The 21,862-nt window shown below is 40.5% G+C and overlaps 2 protein-coding genes across 2 annotated transcripts; one reads left to right on the top strand and one right to left on the bottom strand.

Moving 5' to 3' along the window:
* Positions 1 to 6,655: 6,655 nt before the first annotated feature.
* Positions 6,656 to 7,606, top strand: LOC114829722 (trace amine-associated receptor 13c-like). Its single transcript, XM_029115540.2, has one exon. It carries the CDS (start codon positions 6,656 to 6,658, stop codon positions 7,604 to 7,606), a length of 951 nt encoding a protein of 316 aa, XP_028971373.2.
* Positions 7,607 to 18,070: 10,464 nt separating this feature from the next.
* LOC114829723 (trace amine-associated receptor 3-like) lies at positions 18,071 to 20,830 on the bottom strand. Its single transcript, XM_034288874.1, has 4 exons — positions 20,794 to 20,830; positions 20,115 to 20,433; positions 19,758 to 19,901; positions 18,071 to 18,074 (listed from the first exon to the last, which is right to left on the bottom strand). The coding sequence occupies exons 1-4, from the start codon at positions 20,828 to 20,830 to the stop codon at positions 18,071 to 18,073; spliced, it is 504 nt and encodes a 167-aa protein (XP_034144765.1).
* Positions 20,831 to 21,862: the final 1,032 nt, after the last annotated feature.

The raw sequence follows: 21,862 nt of genomic DNA, 5'->3' as shown, positions 1-21,862 counted from the left end.
TTTGCAGATTTATTTACCCTGTTATTGATGAACGAACCTGGAAGAATATCAAGAAATCTATTTGTAGTCTGAGATTTTACAGTTACAGCTGGAAATATTTGGACACTGACACAATTTTCATAATTTTGGCTCAGTATGCCACCACAATGGATTTGAAATTAAACAACCGAGATGCAATTATTAAAAGGGTGGAACAAAATTATCATATGAAATGTTTAGGAATTGCCACCATTTTCATATACTGTTCCCTTATTTCAGGGCCTCAAATGCAGTTGGACAAATTAACACAATCATAAATAAAATGTAGGCAATGACTGTTTGAAATCTGGAACACATGGACATCACCAAATGCTGGGTTCCCTCCTTTGTGATGCTTTGCCATGCCTTTACTGCAGCTGTCTTCAGTTGTTGTTTGTTCCTGGGTCTTTCTGCCTTAAGTTTTGTCTTCAGAAAGTGAAATGCATGCTGGATCGGGTTGAGATCAGGTGACTCAGCCATTGCAGAATATTCCACTTCTTTGCCTTCAAAAAACTCCTGGGTTGCTTTCGCTGTATGTTTTGGGTCATTGTCCATCTCTAAAATGAAGCCCCGTCCAATCAACTTCGCTGAATTTGGCTGAATCTTAGTTGACAATATATCCCTATACACTTCAGAATTCATCAGCTGCATCTGTCACATCATCAATAAACACTAGTGACCCAGTGCCATTGGAAGCCATGCATGCCCATGCCATCACACAGCCTCCACCGTGTTTTACAGATAATGTGGTATGCCTCGGATCATGAGCCATTCTCCATACTTTTTTCTTCCCATCATTCTGGTACAGGTTGATCTTAGTTTCATCTGTCCAAAGAATGCTCTTCCAGAACTGGGCTGGCTTTTTTAGATATTTTTGTCAAAGTCTAATCTGGCCTGCCGGAGTCCACCGGTTCTCACCGGTTCTGTTTGTAATTTTTATGGACAGAATTTCTAGGCGCAGCCAGGGGCCGGAGGGTGTCAGGTTTGGGGACCACACGATTTCGTCTCTGCTCTTTGCAGATGATGTTGTCGTGTTGGCCCCTTCTAACCAGGACCTTCAGCATGCACTGGGACGGTTTGCAGCCGAGTGTGAAGCGGTGGGGATGAAAATCAGTACCTCCAAATCCGAGGCCATGGTCCTCAGTCGGAAAAGGGTGGCTTGCCCACTTCAGGTTGGTGGAGAGTGCCTGCCTCAAGTGGAGGAGTTTAAGTATCTAGGGGTCTTGTTCACGAGTGAGGGAAGGATGGAACGGGAGATTGACAGACGGATCGGTGCAGCTTCTGCAGTAATGCAGTCGATGTATCGGTCTGTCGTGGTGAAGAAAGAGCTGAGCCGCAAGGCGAAGCTCTCGATTTACCAGTCAATCTACGTTCCTACTCTCACCTATGGTCATGAGCTTTGGGTCATGACCGAAAGGACAAGATCCCGGATACAGGCGGCCGAAATGAGTTTTCTCCGCAGGGTGGCTGGGCGATCCCTTAGAGATAGGGTGAGAAGCTCGGTCACCCGGGAGGAGCTCAGAGTAGAGCCGTTGCTCCTCCACATCGAGAGGGGTCAGCTGAGGTGGCTTGGGCATCTTTTTCGGATGCCTCCGGAACGCCTTCCTGGGAAGGTGTTCCGGTCCCATCCCACCGGGAGGAGACCCCGGGGAAGACCTAGGACACGCTGGAGGGACTATGTCTCCCGGCTGGCCTGGGAACGCCTCGGTGTCCCCCCGGAAGAGCTAGAGGAAGTGTCTGGGGAGAGGGAAGTCTGGGCATCCCTGCTTAGACTGCTGCCCCCGCGACCCGGCCCCGGATAAGCGGTAGAAGATGGATGGATGGACTAATCTGGCCTTTCTATTCTTGAGGCTTATGAATGGTTTGCACCTTGTGGTGAACCCTCTGTATTTGCTCTCATGAAGTCTTCTATTGGATAAGGACTCCTGTAGAATGTCCTTCACTTGGCTGGATGTTGTTTCTTTTCCATGGAAAGGATCCTATGATCATCCACCACTGTTGTCTTCTGTGGACATCCAGGCCTTTTTTTGTTGCAGAGCTCACCAATGCATTCTTTTTTCTCTGAATGTACCCAACTGTTGATTTGGCTACTCTTAGTGATCCTGCTAACTCTCTGATGGATTTTTTTTTTCCTTTGTATTTTTTGCCAGACGACGTAAGCGGCCAAGAAGAGCGAATGTCTCTTACTGGTTTTTCAATGTTAGTTTGAGTTAACACTGCAACTACAAGCAAATATGTCTGCTTCAAGCTGGAGAGTGGCACCAAGATATTGTCCCACATACCCAACAGCATATTATTTAAAAGTTTCGACTTCAGTGTTGGTGCCTAATAACATAGGCTACTTAATATGGGAGAAAATATACCTCAAGGGTTGAGAGGTTTTGCCTAACCAGCTATGGCAACGGCACAAACATGCAAACACCATTGCATTAAATGAGCAGTTAAACGAATCGTTTGACACAGGCTGCACCTTCAAATTGGTAATTCGTGTAAAATAGAAAACTGGACTTGAAAACTTGATATTTATTCAGTTTAATAGCACATTATGTAGGCTATGATGTCTGTTGAAAAGAACAAAGGACAACATACCAACACAGTGACAAGGGCCTTAACCAGACAAAAAAAATATCTAAATTAATAATTTGCTTTTGTAAATGAAAAAAATACTGTGTATAAACTAGTTCATAAAATGTATCTGTTTTAATAATTAAACCTACTGGTTTGAAAGAAGAGACCTGTACTACCTGACTTTGTGCCATTCTGTTATGACCTATAGTTGAATGTGAACCCCATAAGAAATAAAAGATGTGTTTTGCCTGCTCACTCATGTTTTCTTTACAAATGGTACATACATTATCAATTCTCCAAGGGTATGCAAACATTTGAGCACAACTGTACCTGATGTTGGTATGGATGTCAACTAATTATGTAGGGAACTAATTTTGAGAACCATTGAGTTTCAACAATTGGTTTGACAATGCTAAAGTAAATAGACACCACATCTCGACCAATGTGTCACATGCAACACTCATCTTTGCAAAAGCACTCCAAATCTGTCAGATTACGAGGACACCTCCTGTGTACAGCCCCCTTCAGATCACCCCACAGATGTTCAATTCGATTCAGGTCTGGGCTCTGGCTGGGCCATTCCAAAACGTTAATCTTCTTCTGGTAAAGACATGCTTTTGTGGATTTGAATGTGTGCTTTGGGTCGTTGTCATGCTGAAAGGTGAAATTCCTCTTCATCTTCAGCTTTCTAACGGACGCCTGAAGGTTTTGTGCCAAAATTGCCTGGTATTTCGAACTGTTCATAATTCCCTCCACCCTGACTAAGGCCCCGGTTCCAGCTGAAGAAAAACAGACCCAAAAGCTTCACTGTGGGCATGGTGTTCTTTGGGTTATGTGCAGTGTTGTTTTTGCGACAAACATACCTTTTGGAATTATGGCCAAAAAGTTCAAACTTGGTTTCATCAGACCATAACACATTTTCCCGTGTGCTTTTGGGGTACTTAATGTTTGTTTTTGCAAACTTCAGCCGGGCTTGGATGTTTTTCTTTGTAAGAAAAGGCTTCCGTCTTGTCACCCTACCCCGTACTTCCCAGAAATTCCTGCAGTTCCTTTAATGTGGCTGTAGGTCTCTTGGAAGCCTCCCTGACCAGTTTTCTTCTCGTCTTTTCATCAATTTTGGAGAGACGTCCTTAATAAAGGTCCATTGTCGATTCAATTATTAAATAATTAGTATTTTTCCACAACCTGAAGGGACTATTCACACACATGTATATTTTAATGTATATTTGTTCTCAAAAGATGAAAATGTCGATAGTTTAACCTCCAACTGTACCAACCTTGTTAATTTCTCAAAATGTCCTACAACATGTACAGGGATCTGCATGTAATTATGGGATTCTCTCCACCTTAGTAATGGTAGTCCATTCTAATGGGAGAATTTGTTGGCATTGACCATTCAAAAAAGGGCTTCCTGCCCCGCTCCTCGAAGTGGGACGGCAGGGCTGGCCATGGCAGGTGGGAAATTTCTTTAGCATTGTACATTTTTGTATTTGTATTTTTTTCTGTGGCGGAAAGCCAATCAGAGCACAGCAGAAAACCAATTGGAAAGCATGTAGGAAGTACTACAATACTCCAATAGTCCATAACCTAACCAACACATTGGACGTACAGTTAATTTTGTAAATTGCCTTTTTCTCGTCTTTATCATAGCAATATACTACTTCCTGCAGTACAACACAGTCTGAATACTGCTTATGAGGGTGTAGTAACACAGTCTGTTCCAACACTGCTTTTGTAAAGCCAGAGGGTTTGTAAGTAATCAACAAAAGTTGGGACACCTGTAGGAATTGTTAGCATAAAATGTCCAGGCATAATTTACTTCCATTGCTGCCGTACAGCTGTAAGTTATTAACCCATTACTTGTTGCTTGAAAAAAAAAATATATATATATATGTACGTAAGTTTTTGGTAACCTACATTTTTTTTTTTTTACCTCTCGCAGGTTTAGAACATTGGGGTTTTCTAAAACTTTTGACCTGTAGTGTGCATTTATACACACTGATGAGCCAAAACATTATAACCACCTGCCTAATTTCCTGTTGGTCCTCTGCATGCTGCCAAAACAGCACCAACCTGCTGAGGCATGGACTCTACATGACCCCTGAAGGTGTCTTTCCCTAAAGGTGTGTTGTGGCATCTGGCACAAAGACATAAGCATCACATCTTTCTCCTGTAAGTTGTGAGGTGAAGTCACCATGGTCAAGCACATCCAACAGATTCTCAAATGGATTGGGATTTTGGGAATTTGGAGGCCAGGGCAACACCTTGAACTCTTCATCATGTTCCTCAAACCATTTCCAAGCAATGTGTGCAGTGTGGCAGGGCACATTATCCTACAGAATTAGGTCACTGCCATCAGGTAATACCATTGCCATGAATGTAACTGGTCTGCAACAATGTTTTAGAAGGTGGCATGTGTCAAACTGACATCCCAGACCCAAAGTTTCACAGCCGAACATTGCCCAGAGCATCACAGTTTCTCTCCGCCGGCTTGTTGTATTCCCACAGTGCATCCTGGTGCCTTCACCTCCCCAGGCCAACGGCACACATGTAGACATCAGTCCGTGTGATGGAAAAGAGAACAGGACACATCAGACCAGACGACCGTCTTCCACTGCTCCAAGATCCAGTTCTGATATTCATGTGTCAATTGCAGGCACTTCGACGGTGGACAGGGGTCATCATGGGCACTCTGACCGGTCTGCAGCTACAGAGACCCATACGCAGCAGGCTGCAATGCAGTGTGTGTTGTGACACATTCCTCCCATAACCATCATTACAGTTTCTTTGACTTGTGCCACATTAGAACTTTTGGTTCGAACCAGACAGGATAGCCTTTGTTGCCCTCGCACATTGAACACCCTGTCGCCAGTTTATGGTATGTCTCTCCTCGGAGTACTGTTAGCAGGTACTCACCACTGCTGACCAGGAGCACCCCAACAAGCCTTGTCATTTCAGCGATGCTGTGACCCAGTCATATGGCCATAACAATTTGGCCCTTTACTCCTGCCCATATCTCCTGCATGCAACACGTTGACCACGATAACTGATTGTTCGTTTACCATCTAATTTCCCCCGGTCTACCCTGTGTCCTTGTTCGGGGATGATCAATGTTATTTGCTTCACCTGTGAGTGGTCAAAATGTTTTGGCTCATCCGTGTACCTACTCCAGCTACTGTATCCTCCAATAGGAATTCCACATGACTTGACAGACCAGCATAGTATGACTTGTCGATGGGCTCTGGTAATCCCGAATAACCTTTCCAAACAAATCTAAATACCTGTATGTCCTATCACAGGTGTTTTGAGTGACCAAAACACCTCCTTTACCACAACCCCATTTCCGAAAAAGTAGGGACGTTCCATAAAAAGTAAATAACAAAAGAATGCAATGACGTGCACGTTATTTAAAACCATATGCAATAGAAAGAATCACCAAGACAACATATCAAATGTTGAAACTGAGATTTTGAATTGAACATTTCTAGTCTTCTGGTGCCTCCGTCCCAGGTTTTCTGAAACATGTTGCTGGCATCAAATTCCAGATGGGCAAATGTTGATGCTGTCACGAAACAATGACAGCATCAACATTTGATATGTTGTCTTGGTACTATTTTCTATTGCTTATGGGTTTCCATGACTTGCACATCATTGCATTCTGTGGTTATTTACATTTTATCCAGCGTCCCAACTCTTTTGGAAATAGGGTTGCATATTGTCCCCATTACAATGTTCAGAATCATCTCTAACTCTCAGTAGCTTTCCTGTCATGTCTATCAGTAAAGCTAAAGGAAGGCTAGCTGGGCAACACCCAATGCTGACCACATTATGTAACAACAGCATGTGTACATTACATCATGTTTTCACAAATGATTTGTTTTCCGACTGTGCACTCCCATGTGCGTTTGTGTCCATGTGTGTATGTGGGGGATGGCAAAGATAGTCTGAAGGGGGTAGTGTCAGTGATAAAAAGAGAGGCAGAACCCAGGATTTGCCAGAATGCCGACCTGACAGGGTCACACACAGGACCAAGCAGGATGAGGATATCAAAATCTACCTTTCATTGCAAATGGAGGATTTCAACAATGCTCAATACTGTTATCAAGACAGAAACTCTTCTTGCAAAACATATTCACTATCAACATCTATTTACATAACACTGTACATCTTCTTTTCATTGGTTTCAGCTGTTACAGTATTTTTGAACCTACTGGTGATCATCTCTATCTCTCAATTCAAGCAGCTCCACACTCCAACCAACCTGCTCATCCTCTCTCTGGCTGTATCAGATCTACTGGTGGGACTCATTGTGATACCAGCAATGACTGTAGCAATAATGGAATCATGCTGGGTTATAGGGGAATATTTCTGTGCGTTGCACATGTACATCACCTTGTTAAGTGCTTCATCCTCTCTTGGTAATTTGGTTTTGATATCTGTTGACCGTTATGTTGCTGTGTGTGATCCCTTAATGTACCACTTGAAAATTACTTTAACAAGAATTAAGTGTTGGATATTGAAGACCTGGTGTTGTTGTATCATATATGATGCTGTTCTTATAAAAATCTCTGTAAATGTACAAGTACCCAGTAGATGTTTTGAAGAATGCTTTTTTGTTGAAGGGCATACCTGGGTTAATATCATGGACCTAATTATTACAGTTGCTCTCCCGTGCTCTATTATTTTAACACTTTATTTGAAAATATTTCTGGTGGCCAGATCTCAGGCCCAAAAGGTATTTTCAAAAACGCTGTCTGGTGTTAAAACTTTAGAGGCAAATAAGTCAGAGAGAAAAGCAGCAAAAACTCTAGGTATTGTGATTTTCAATTATCTCATTTGTTGGATTCCAATTTATTTCACTCAATTAATTTATTTTGCTACTGGTGATTCATCATCAATTTTCATGTGCTTTCTGCCACTTATGAATTCCTTTATTAATCCAATAATTTATGCTTTCTTCTATCCATGGTTCAAAGTGACAATTAAACATGTTTTAACTCTAAAGTCTGGGCATTTGTAGTCCTTATATTTGCATTCATACTGTAAGACTGGCAAACATTGGTTAGTACATTTTGAGGATGTCATTGACTATTTTATATGTGGTTTTACACCACCCTCTAGTGGTTCAAATGCAATGTTATATACCAGTCATATCACATTTACAGGTTGCTTTTTATTAATGAATATACCCACTTCAATGTATGAATATGTATAAATGATCCAGAAGTTTATTTGGTAGTTTTGCAGAAATGTTACCCTGAAGCTACTGTATGAGCATTGTTAGTGTTTCTATATTATTACGAACCAATTTACTGACATTACTGGACTGTTATTTCTAAGTTGGGGTCAAGCAGATTGTGTCGCACTCACCCCACAATCATAAAGGGCTCTGAAAGACTAGTTCTGGCCCACCCCCAACACTGGATCCCTACCAGTTTGCCTAACGGTCGAACAGGTCTACAGAGGACAACATTTCCACAGCTTTACACTCTGCCCTGGCCCACCTGGACAAAACCAACACCTACGTGAGAATGCTGTTCATAGACTTTAGCTCAGCATTCAACACTGTCATCCCCTCTAAGCTGGTCAACAAACTGCATGACCTGGGGATCAGCTCTTTTCTCTGTAACTGGACATTGGACTTCCTTACCAACAGACCCCAGTCTGTCAGGTTAGACAACTTCCCCACCTCGAGCTCAGTTTGTGGCATGGATGTGCTGAACACTGGTTTTCCACAAGGCTGTGTGCTGAGCCCTCTCCTGTACTCCCTCTTCCAAGGTCCTTGTGAACATTTACCGGTGCACAATTGAGAACATTCTGACAAACTGTGTCCCAGTGTGGTTTGGCGGATGCTCTGTGGCCGACTGGAAGGCTCTACATCACTGGGGTCCAGCTCCCAGCCATCGTAGACCTCCAGCACAAGCGTTGTCTGTACAGGGCGCACGGCATCATCAGGGACCCTTCACATCCATGCCACAAACTGTTTGCCCTCCTATCATCAGGCAGGCAGTACAGGTCTCTTTGTTCCCGCACCAGCAGGCTCAGGAACACTTTCTTCCCATCCACTGTAACCCTGCTGAACTCTTTGTCCCATCACTATCCATTCCCACCTGCCCATTGCTTTGTACTATCTCTCAGGGGCAGCACATGCTTCCTTGTACTACTCCCTCTGTACTACTGGACTCGGACACTGCCTTGCAAAGTCTGAAGGAAGTTTTCAGTGGTTGTACATGTCTACCTCAGGGACCTCATTGCTGCTGTCCCTGTATTTCTGTTGCACCTGCTACCCTATGCCTTCAAATTGCCTCGATTGCATGTTTAGAATCAACATTTGTACCCGCACAACTATTTATCCCACTTACATACATTATACCTAATACTTGTAAACACTTGTACTGCATTTGCCTTCACTGCTTATCTATACATTCCACTTCTAATATACATATACTAAATACTTGCACATTTTCTGCCCTCTTCTATTTTTACTTCCGGTTAGATGTACTGTTCTTGTACTTGTTCTATGACAATAAAGTTTAATCAAATCTAATCTTAAATCTAAGTAGGCTTAATGTGTCTGTCTTAGATTGTACTGTTTAATTACATGTAACGCATGACAAAACCAAAAATTACCTTATTCTTTTTGCACATAAACATATGCAAAATTTTCTTTAATTATGTAGGGAAATGTCACTCTCAGAGCTTTAGCTAAATGATTAAAATGTCAAATGTATTAATACTTCATAGAACTGTCATACAGACATCCGGTAAACACTAAATCTAGCCAGAGAGCTGTCAAGATGGATCTAACAGGTCTTCACCACCCTCTGAGAATACTGGATTCTGTGGAAGATTTTATTCTTTTTCATACCAAATGCAGTCTCTTAGGTTAGTAATAAAGCCCCAACAAAGGATCATAAGCTGTTCTTGAAGAGTAGCCATTCTTATCAATCTACTGTATGCTTCCCAACACCATATTGTAAGACAACATGATCTACTTATGTATCAAGATAGTATGATTAAGGCATGACTTTAGGTCCTGTATTCAGACCCGACAGGAGCATCAATGGAGCATTGTCATTCCAGTGGTGGCATGTGACCGGACACACAGGGTGATGGTTAGGCAGGATATAAACAGCATTGAACATAAATATGTCATTTTTCCATTCCTTCAATGCTATGGAGAGGAGCTAAATTAGGCTAGTCATATAGGCCCTAGGCCAAGAACATATACACCCATGGTCAGAAGTCAGAGGGAGGTAACCTGGATTGGGATCGTGTTTCATTATAAAAGGATTCCTAAACTGTATTTCGTTGTCATACACTTTTGTGTAAAAAATATATTTTACTTTGCTGAACACTTTGTGTAACAACTGATGCATCACCTACAAGCTTGTAATGCATCATATTGAATAGATTAGATTGGTTTCCTGAATTGTTTATTTATAGTCTATTAGGTTTTATTGTGTTTCTAGGAGAACTCACAGACGAACCTAAAAAAGCTGACACTGAGTTTTAAACACAGTAGTGTATAACTGTATTATGTTACGGAGAAACCCGGGTTCAAAGTCTTTTTTTACCTGTTTATTTGCCTACTGCCTATTCTCTAAGCAAAGTAATTATTCTGGGACCAATAGAGGGATACAAGGTGAACAAACAAAGACAATGAATCTGGGTTTTGGCATGACAGGATTTGACAGCAGCCGCCAATCCTGGAGCTCCACCGAAGCCCATAGACCCGTTCAAGGAGGACTCCATGGGCAACCAGCAACAGCCAGTCCCAAACACCAGGGCCAACTGACACGCTGCTCCAGAACCGATGAGGGGAAGATGATCTTCTGACTGGAGCTCTCTCTTCTCCAGTCAGAAGTTTTCTGAGATACTTTTCTGAAGTTTTCTGAGATACTGCATTTGTGGTTTTCATTAGTTGTCAGTTATAATCATAAAAATTAAAAGATCTAAACATTTGAAATATAGTCTGTGTCTGTGTGGAATGAATGTATACATTATACAAGTTTCACTTTTTGTATGGAATTGCTGAAATAAATCTTCTTTTTGATGATATTCTAATTTTATGACCAGAACCTGTATTTTTATGTTCATCAAAGGAGAGGTCAAGGTCAAGGGTAACGCTGAGGTTTCTTACAGTTTTTTGGGATATGACCATGCAGCCGTCAAGGTTCACAGTGAGATCTGCTAACAACGCTATTTGTTTCTTGGGTCCCAAAATGAGCACTGCTGTTTTATTTGAGTTTAAAAGCAAGAAGTTCTCTGTCATCCACTTCCTAATATCTAAAACACATGCTTCCAAAATAGCAAATTTTGGGGCTTCTCCATGCTTGCACAGTTATATATTCAAATGAAGCATGGAGAAGCCCCAAAATTGGCTATTTTGGAAGCATGTGTTTTAGTTATTAGGAAGTGGATGACACATCCGGAGGAAAGGGAGCAATGTATTATGTTCAACAGTGGCTGACCTAGAACAGGAAAGAGCTCCTTAAGTAATTTTGTTGGAATCGGGTCTAGCTGACAATTTGTGGGTTTAGAACTCATTACAAATGTAGTAAACGTGTCGAGCGATACGGGATAAAAAAACTCAAGTGTCCCCATTGACATCTGGTCAGGGAGGTTCAGTACATTCTCAGGACAACTGAGATTAACTTTGAATGTTGTTGTTGTATCAAGGCCTTTTTCGAGGCCCATGGAGCAAAGCATGTGTCTCACACCTTTAATTGGTGTTTAATCCTGAGGGAGTTGGCAAGTATTATGTCAGAGCCTTGCTTACAGATGATGACAGAATCTTCTGGTGTGAGAAATTACTAAAACAAGTCAAACTAACATCATTAAAGTGTTGTTACATTACCCAATGGAAATGATACAGTCACAATGAAAATTTGAGTTGTGCTGATGTAATATGCTCTATGTGAATCATGCAGAACATAGGCTCCATTACACTGTAGTGGATGTGTGTGCGTGGGAAAGTTTTTTAAAAATCTAAACATAAAACACAAAATATATTGTTCATTTAACTAGTGTAGTGCAGTAGTAGAATACAGCATGATGACAAATAATATACCCTTTTCTCTGGATCAGTAGGGCTGAGGGACAGGCTAGGGTGGCACACCTTTATCCAATCCTGTCATTCAATACCTCATGTTCTTCTCATTTGTGTGTGTGATCCTGGTTTATATTTACATATAGGGACCTGATGTAGCCATCATATGCCATCTTATAAAATCAATTTTGTTAATTAAGCACTGGCCAAATAACATATTGTGATGTTGTGATTCTTCTTGTAGTTTTTGCAAATGACCCTCCCACACAGCATTTTTATGTCGACATTAATTATGGAGAAATTCAATAATGGAATTTTGCATTTGAACAGAAGAGCTGGCTTGTAATGGACAGTCTTTGTTTTGTGTCTTTTGATAGCTAACTACCAAAAAACTTAAGAGCTTCCTACACTTAATTATTCCTTAATTATTCTCTTCCTAAGAAATCCACAGGCCTTCCGAGAAGAATGTGAGAAGATTGGGTTACCTGAGGTTGGGGATAATGGTCCAAACAGAGCGCTAGAATCCCCAATTCATTTAAATACATTACTAGTTTTCTCTAACACACTCACTTGTTTAGCCCAGCCTCTGTTAACATTATATCATTTTAGCAGTATCTATAAACATGTTTGCTGACCATGTGTATCTTCTTCATCCAAAGAGACAATTGGAAATGCAGGTTGGTGCAATGTCATTAATGCAACTCCCTTTAATCTCTGGCTGCTAGCGACTGTTGGAATTGATCATCACTGTCTTCCTTCCCTTTCTCAACAGACACTGGCATGCTGATGTCATTGTAACGTTAGCCGGCAACAACTTACACGATCCTCCTGCGGATTTGTTGATCCTAAAAGTGCACTATGGAACCATGAAAGAAATGCTTTAATGTCAACATTCAGTTGCGCTCAAAAGTTTCCATACCCTTGGAGAATTGGTAATATATTGACCGTTTGTAAAGAAAACTTTTATTTCTTATTGGACTCACATTCAACTGTAGGTTATAAGAGAATGGCACAGTCATAAAACAAAACATGGCAACATAGAAAAAATTCCACTGGAGGGTCAACTTGGCCTTGTGCTTAGGGTCATTGTTTTACTAAAAAGTCCAAGAGTGGCCCATGCGCAGCTTTCATGCAGAAGAATGCAAATTGTCTGCCAGTATTTTCTGATAACATGCTGCATTCACCTTTCCATCAATTATCACAAGATCCCCCGTGCCTTTAGAGCTCAGACACCCTCAAAACATCAGTGAGCCACCACCATGCTTCACAGTGGGGACGGTATACTGTTTACTATAGGCCTTCTTGACCCCTCTCCAAACATAGCGCTTATGGCTGTGGACATTATGCTCTATTTTTGTCTTATCACTCCAAAATACAATGTGCAAGAAGCTGTGAGGTGTGTCAAGGTTTTGTCAAGCATATTGAAACCAGTCATTTTGTGGCATTGGCGCAGTGAAGGCTTATTTCTGACAACATGATCATGCATTTTTGTTCAAGTATCGTCATATTGTGCTCCTTGAAACAACCACACAGTCTTGACAGTTGTCCAGAGCAGCATACATTTCTCCTGAGGTTACCTGTGGGTTTTTCTTTGTATCACTAACAATTCTTCTTGCTGAAATCTTTCTTGGTCTACCTGAGCTTGGCATGGTATGAAGATACTTTTTAGTGAGTGATTGAACAGTACTGACTGGCAGGCTTTTGATATCTTTTGATATCATTTTCAATCTTTATAAAGTTCCATTACCTTGTTACGCAGGTCTTTTGACAGTTATTTTCTGCTCCCCATCCCTCAGTATCTAGCCTGCTCAGTGCATCCATGATATTAAGGTCAGGAGACTGTGATGACCACTCCAGAACCATCACCTTTTTCTGCTGTAACATCTGGAGGGTCAACATGGTCTTGGGCTTAGTTGTCATTGTCGTACTGGAAAGTCCATTCTTCTGCACAAAAGTCCCCATGACTCAGTATCTAGCCTGCTCAGTGCATCCACATGAGAGCGAACAAACTCATTGACTATTTATACACAGACACTAATTGCAATTTAAAAAGCCACAGGTGTGGGAAATTCACCTTTAATTGCCATTTTCACCTGTGTGTGTCATCTTGTGTCTGTAAAAAGGTCAAACATTCAAGTGTATGTAAACTTTTGATCAGGGTGACTTCTGTTATCATTATGATTTAAAAAGGAGCCAAACAACTGTGTGATAATAAATGGCTTCATATGATCACTATCCCTAAATAAATAATTATTGCATGATCAGTCCTATTTTCAAAAACAATGCCAAAATGTCACAATTTCTGCCAGGGTATGCAAACTTATGAGCACAACTGTATCTGACCATTGACAGAGGAGGAGTCAAGGTGAGGGGGATTACACAGAGACCTCTGCTACTGACATCTTCTTGTTCATTCTGAGACCATAAAGATGATCAGTTTACTTCTGGAAGATCTACAACAGGAATGTTCATGTTTTGGTCCATTTGAATTTTTTAAAACATTAAATGAATGATGCCTTTTGGGTCTGAAATAAATGTGTACTAATGATTGAACGGATAATTGGCATATGAAGAACTTTATTATTGATCTTAAAATCATTCATAGACTAATATCTTTGATTACATATATATGTAAATAAAAGGCTTCCTAAGGTTTTACAATGCTAATGTGGTCAGCACTGTGGGATTAATTATAAATACAGAATTAGCAAATCTCTGTAAATGTCCTTTCACATAGGTTGTTTTGGAACTGTTATTAAACCTTACCCATCATAACATATTCTTAATTGCATCATCAAATGTTATGTATAAATATTTTTACATCATTGGGTGGGACTTGTATCTCATGTGATAACATGCCGTCTGTAAATTACAACTTATACAGTAACTGAAGGCCTTGATTCACCAAAGGGGGATGTTAAACATGAAACGATTCACAATGTCCACAAAAACGACTTACATACTATTAATACACAACGTGGAACAGCCACATATACTACGCTATTTTTGTATACACAACACACAATGACTACTGTACAATACATTTTGTAAAACAAGCTTATGGCTGCTATGCTTTCTTGAGTCTTATCAAACCAGTTAAATCACCTGTATCAACATGTCACAATAGGTGGTGTAGTGATGTGTTGCGAGAGCAAGGAACCAGGTGCAGGCAGGTGTAGTCGGTGTTGAGTCTTTAATAGACAAGAAATAAACAAACACGGAGCACAAAACACACAAAGTAAAGGGCTGACTAAAGCAGCAAAAAACGACAATATGAAATAACACAACTACTCACAACTACTCACAACTACTCACAACTACGGCAACATACACGACATCCAAACATGACAAGCACAATGAGCCACAGTGTGGGGAGCAGAGGGGAAACATACATACACATACAAATTAGCTAGATTGGGACCCGGGGCCTGTTGCACAAAAGTAGAATGAAGAAATCCAGGATAACTGAAAAAGCGCAGCTTGACTTAGCGTGATCCGCTCATCGCGGCTTAATCGGTTGCACGTTTGCCGAGCCAGGATGAGAAGGTGAAGCTATGTCAAGCCAGGTGTAGATAGTCGGGATAAGATCTGCGTCTTGTGAGCAACATTAAAGAAACACTTCCGGGTCACGACAATCTGGAATTTTTCAAAATAAAAGAGACCAACGAATTACTTAAAAACGGAGATAAATTGAGTTTATTTATTGTTTGAGAACATGTAACTCTCAAAACATTGACAACAATTCACATATGATCATATTTAAGAGTAATTTCGATAAAAAGTGGGTGTTAGTGGGTGTTAAAACACGTTCCAAGGGTAAAATTCAGACAATGCCAATGACAGAATATGGAATACATATTGCCTCATAACTAATAAACTATTCAATATTCCACAGAGAAAGCAGTGTAGGAAATGTCCAGGAGAATGTGTAGAGTAAGACAAACCTGTCTAATCATGGGGAACAGTGTGCTACATCTAGCAACACAATATTTCCACACCCTCTTTTTCCACTACGCAACTCAATGGATATGAAATACATATTGGCCTATAAAAAAAAAACTATTCTACATGCCGCGGTGAATGTATTGTAGGAAATGTCAAGGAAGGTGGATAGAGTAATTATATGCAAAGAAATCAAGGGGCACTCTGTATTTGCAATTGTTGCTGGTGTTTTACTCCACCCATTCCATTGGCCACAATGCAACTCAATGGATATGAAATACATATTGGCCTATAAAAAAAAACTATTCTACACGCCGCGGTGAATGTATTGTAGGAAATGTCAAGGAAGGTGGATAGAGTAATTATATGCAAAGAAATCAAGGGGCACTCTGTATTTGCAATTGTTGCTGGTGTTTTACTCCACCCATTCCATTGGCCACAATGCAACTCAATGGATATGAAATACATATTGGCCTATAAAAAAAAAACTATTCTACACGCCGCGGTGAATGTATTGTAGGAAATGTTCAGGAGGCTCTATAGAATGATTATATGCAAAGAAATCAAGGGGCACTCTGTATTTGCAATTGTTGCTGGTGTTTTACTCCACCCATTCCAATACATTCACCGCGGCGTGTAGAATAGTTTTTTTTTTATAGGCCAATATGTATTTCATATCCATTGAGTTGCATTGTGGCCAATGGAATGGGTGGAGTAAAACACCAGCAACAATTGCAAATACACAGTGCCCCTTGATTTCTTTGCATATAATCATTCTATAGAGTCTCCTGAACATTTCCTACAATACATTCACCGCGGCGTATAGAACAGTTTTTTTTTTATAGGCCAATATATATTTCATATCCATTGAGTTACATTGTGGCCAATAGGATCTAGGATGGGTGGAGTAAAACACCAGCAACAATTGCAAATACATAGTGCCCCTTGATTTCTTTGCATATAATTATTCTATAGAGTCTCCTGAACATTTCCTAGAGTACATTTTTACAATATACACTAAGCAAAGTGTCAAAATAGATACATTTAATATTATTAAAATCGCGTTTTACCGCGGACTTCTATTTTGAAGGCAAAATCCGAAAACCGGAAGTCTTATTGTTGCTACGGAATCTCTAATGTTGCCTGCATGACGCTAATCGGGATAAGTGCACGTCCACGGCGTTCTTAAATAGACCACGGTATCGATCACAGATTCACTGTGATCGATAGCAGCAACTAATTATGTAAAGCATATAATGTGCAGAAAAGGAAATACGGCGGCTGTTATTAAACTGAGAGAAAAAGCCTGGCAGACAATAGCGGACCGACTGAATGCGTAAGTATTTAAAAATATCTACTTTCTAGAAAAGTTGTACACTGTTTTAATTGCTTTTAATATGCTTGTTTTATGTGTCGGTTTCAGTGCTGTATCTCGTTGTGTGCTAAATGTGCTGGTTGTACTGTCGGTGTCTTTGAGTAGGGGGGGGGGGGGGGCTTCCTTGATTTGAACCAAGGAAGGCCTGTGATGGAAGGATCTGTATGTAACAGGATCCAGACGCAGTACAGTATGACAGCCAGCCTGGCAACATAGTAAGTATGGGCTAATGGAAATCTGAATTATGCACAATTCCTGCTGTGCTAATCAATGGGTGGTTTACAGAATTCACAAACTGTAAGATGTCTGTATACATGACATCTGAACAAGCAAATAGAGCTGGCAGATGCACAGATTGCTGTAAGTTTAAGGACTCTCCAGGATCTGGACCTTGGTATAGAAATCAAGAATAGAACACTAAGGAAAATCCAGAAACTAGAAAAATAAGTGACTTCAATCCACACTGTTAGCTCATCTGTAAAACAATGTATTAATCATGTTTTTCTTTCTCTCTCCCAAGCTCCAAACTGGCAAGTGACAGCACTAAAATAAAAAGTTTGAGAAGCGTTGTGGTGTTCCCTGTGTGATGAATGTACACTACACTATGCAAAGTTATTAGTTCAGTGAGGTGAGATAAAAATTGAGGTTATGAAACCAAAGTAAGCTACTATAATATCGAACAAAACATTAGGCCTAATGAAGGAGTAACACAAACAATCCTTTATTGGAGAAGGACAAGACAATGAAATCACTCATCTGAAATAATGTATTGGTGTCTGACCAGCCTGCCATTAATGTCATCTGGGAATATAGCTGCATTGTCCCACTCAATCTCCGGTTCCACTGCTGGACCCCTTTCCTTTCTCAGACAGGCAATATTGTGTTGGACCGTGCAGACTACAGTAATGTCACAGGCCCTGTCTGGGGTGACCTTCAGGTGGTGGAGACACTGAAATCGTGGCTTGAGAAGGCCAAATGCCATCTCAATTCAGGCCCTTGTTCTTGCATGGGCAAGATTGTATCCTTGCTGTGCTGCTGTCTGAGGGTCTGCAAGGGGAGTGAGAAGTTATGTCTCACAGGCATAACCCTTGTCTCCCAGCAGAACGCCAGATAATTCACCTGAGAATACAAAATGTAATCATTACAACTACACAAGTAAAACCTTTGACGCAATTGTGTTTATCAGTGAAATGTGTGTGGCCTACCTTGTGATAGTCGCTGGGAAATGGTACTGGACCTTAAAACTCGGGAGTCATGGACGGACCCAGGCCACTTTGCCTCCACATTGGTAATGATGCAGGCAACATCACAGATCATCTGAAACAATGCAATGTTTCCTATTCAGTATACATGTCATGCACAGAATACATTTGGGCTAATTTTTACATGAAATATTGATACTGTGGAAGGATTTTCTGTTGACACAATCTCCCTCGTGGGCCCCTTAGGGGCGTTTAATGTGGATCTGTGTGCAGTCCAGCGCACCAATGACATTAGGGAAAGCTGTAACACAAAATAGTCTGAGTATATCCTGTGACTGTTGTAATGTAACACATTTTTGTAATCTGTAATTCATGTTACCTGCAATCTTGTAGAAATCTCTTTGATGAAGCACATTCTTCTGTGGCCAGCGAAGGTAATAAAGATGTGTGCCAAGGATTTCAGTGCCAAACACACTTCTGACACAACGGCAAATAGTGCCTTTATTTAGAATTTCGGCATGTCCCACGGCATATAAAAACATGCCGCTTCTAAAAAATTGCAGTGCCACACAATAACGGATTCCATCTCCAGTAAATCGATACCTCTCATGCAGGTACTCGTTGGGAAAAGCTAAAGGGTCTGATCTGTCCCAAAACACCCTCTCACGTTTGAAAGCACGTCTAAATATCAGCGCTTCTTCATCCAAAATGTCATTCAGAAATGGGCATGCCATGGTGCAGGGAGAAACACAGGTGAATGGGACTTCATATATTGCCCTCATCACTGACTTCATTGAAATCCCTGTTGCAAATGCATCAACCATTTCAAACCATATTAACTGCAATAGTAGGATTTAAATCAAACTCGTCACAGCAATAGTGACAAGTAATGCGTGTTAATAACAATAAAGCAGAACACATTCAGAAGACAACGGAAAGACTGTTAAAGATGTTTATTTCGGATCAGAGCGGCAGCTGATTTAACACAAGACTCCAGGATTAATCTTAGCCTGGCTGTTAGCCTGCTCTGGAGCAGGCTAGCTGCAAAGAATAAATCTCCATGGTTACTTGGCTGGGTTTAATTCAGCCTGCTTTTGTGCAACCAAGTCAAAGCTAAATTAATCCAGGATAACTTGGATATCCCAACTTAATCCCTTATCCTGGTTTTGTGCAACAGGCCCCTGGTGTGGAAGATTGGAAACATGTGACAGTCCGGGATGTGTTCGTGAGATATGGGAACTGAGAAACTATGGCACGGTGGCGCTGCTGCTCACCGCACCATGACACAACACAACATATATCTACGACAACAGGATATTAAAAAAAATGTATGCCAGAGTACTTTTTCTTTAAATTAGCCATTACAACCACAAAATAGAACAACATAATTACGTCAAATTGATGTTTGTCAGACATAAAATGAAGTAAAAGTCATAGGAACTACAACAGCTTCAGAGATAAAATACGTTTTGCTGTGACTTTGAACCATGGATAAAATAAAGCATAAACTATTGGATTAATAAAGGAATTAACAAGTGGAAGAAAGGTAATGATAACTGATGTTAAATTGCCACTTGAAAAAAGTATACAAAATATGTACAAAAATGGGTTCCAACAAAGTAGGTAGTTAAAGACAACAATACCTAAAGTCTTTGCTGCTTTTCTTTCAGACTTACTTGCCTGTACAATTTTAATACCAGAAAGAGTGGCAGCCCCTTTATAAAATACCTGTCTGGCCTGTGATCTGGCCACCACAAATATTTTCAAATAAAGTGTTATGATAACAGAGCACGGGGCAGCCATTGAAAAGATAAAGTCAAATATATTAAACAAGAGATCTCCTTCAACAATATAACATTCTTCAAAACAAAAACTGGGGACTTTTACATTTACAGATAATTTTATATAAACAGCATTGTATATGATACAGAAACACCAGCTAATGAATATGCAAAACTTAATTCTTGTAATTGTTATTTTAGAATGGTAGGGTAAAGGATCACACACTGCAACATAACGATCAATTGAAATCAAGATTAAATTACCTAGAGATGAGGTACCGCATAAAAAAGTGATGAACATTAGTAAAGCACAGAAATATTCCCCAAGAACCCAGCATGATTCCATTAATGCTACAGTCATTGCTGGTATCACAATGAGTCCCACCAGGAGATCTGACACAGCCAGAGAGAGGATGAGCAGGTTGGTTGGAGTCTGGAGATGCTTGAAGTGAGAGATGGAGATGATCACCAGTAGATTCAAAAATACTGTAACAGCTGAAATCAACGAGAAGAAGATATACAGTGTTATGTAAAGAGATGTTGATATTGAACTTTTTCTGCAAGAAGTGTTTCTGTCTTGAAAACAGTATTGAGCATTGTTGAAATCCTCCATTTATAATAAAAAGTGAACATGCTGAGGTCCTCCTGCTTGGTCCTGTGTATGACCCTCTCAGGTCAGTCTTCTGACAAACTCTGAGCTCTTCCTCTCTTTTTATCCCTGACTGACAGTCACTCCCCTGCTCAGGGACTCTATGCACACAAACATTTACACACACACGCAATCTCAAAGAGTTACTCAAGAGATCACAAATCTGAACAAACTGTAGGATAAACAAATCATTTGTGAAAACATACATTTGTTGTTGACGGAATTGGTTGTTGCTGTAACCATCTAGAATGTCCTTCAGCCTAGCTGACAAACAGAAGGAGTAGTAATGTTTGAGTTAGTTAATAGTGAAACAGAAAGATTTCAACTAGTTTATATACTTTATTATTAAAATTATTGTCGTGAATTTAATTGTTTTCTTTACAAAAACAGTAAGCTTGATAATCTAGAAAGGTATTTTGTCTGTGATTTTGGCCCCCGGCCTTTTGGCCCCCGTCACTGTTTTGGTGTGTTGTCCTTTGTTCTTTTTATAACAGCACAGATTCAATGGATTATGATTCAGACATTGTCTAAAACCTAATACAGTGTAATACAAAAGTATTCAAACCTGTTAATGTTTTCTAAAATTCCTTAGGTTAAAATACACTCACCTAAAGGATTATTAGGAACACCTGTCCAATTTCTCATTAATGCAATTATCTAATCAACCAATCACATGGCAGTTGCTTCAATGCATTTAGGGGTGTGGTCCTGGTCAAGACAATCTCCTGAACTCCAAACTGAATGTCAGAATGGGAAAGAAAGGTGATTTAAGCAATTTTGAGCGTGGCATGGTTGTCGGTGACAGACGGGCCGGTCTGAGTATTTCACAATCTGCTCAGTTACTGGGATTTTCACGCACAACCATTTCTAGGGTTTACAAAGAATGGTGTGAAAAGGGAAAAACATCCAGTATGCAGCAGTCCTGTGGGCGAAAAAATGCCTTGTTGATGCTAGAGGTCAGAGGAGAATGGGCCGACTGATTCAAGCTGATAGAAGAGCAACTTTGACTGAAATAACCACTTGTTACAACCGAGGTATGCAGCAAAGCATTTGTGAAGCCACAACACGCACAACCTTGAGGCGGATGGGCTACAACAGCAGAAGACCCCACCGGGTACCACTCATCTCCACTACAAATAGGAAAAAGAGGCTACAATTTGCACAAGCTCATCAAAATTGGACAGATGAAGACTGGAAGAATGTTGCCTGGTCTGATGAGTCTCGATTTCTGTTGAGACATTCAGATGGTAGAGTCAGAATTTGGCATAAACAGAA

The sequence above is a fragment of the Esox lucius genome, chromosome 20, assembly GCF_011004845.1.
Source record: "Esox lucius isolate fEsoLuc1 chromosome 20, fEsoLuc1.pri, whole genome shotgun sequence".
In the NCBI taxonomy this organism is placed as follows: domain Eukaryota; kingdom Metazoa; phylum Chordata; class Actinopteri; order Esociformes; family Esocidae; genus Esox; species Esox lucius.
The sequence above is the reverse complement of the archived record's forward strand: the minus strand, read 5'-3'. Positions and strand labels throughout refer to the sequence as shown.

Excerpts from the sequence above, each read along its gene's own strand:
- LOC114829722 (XM_029115540.2), top strand. The coding sequence starts at position 6,656 with ATGGAGGATTTCAACAATGCTCAATACTGTTATCAAGACAGAAACTCT.
- LOC114829723 (XM_034288874.1), bottom strand. The coding sequence starts at position 20,830 with ATGGTTACAGCAACAACCAATTCCGTCAACAACAAAT. Across the intron at positions 20,434-20,793 it reads CAATTCCGTCAACAACAAAT|CTGTTACAGTATTTTTGAAT; the intron begins GTATGTTTTCAC and ends CGTTGATTTCAG. Across the intron at positions 19,902-20,114 it reads ATAACAATTACAAGAATTAA|ATCACAGGCCAGACAGGTAT; the intron begins GTTTTGCATATT and ends TGTGGTGGCCAG.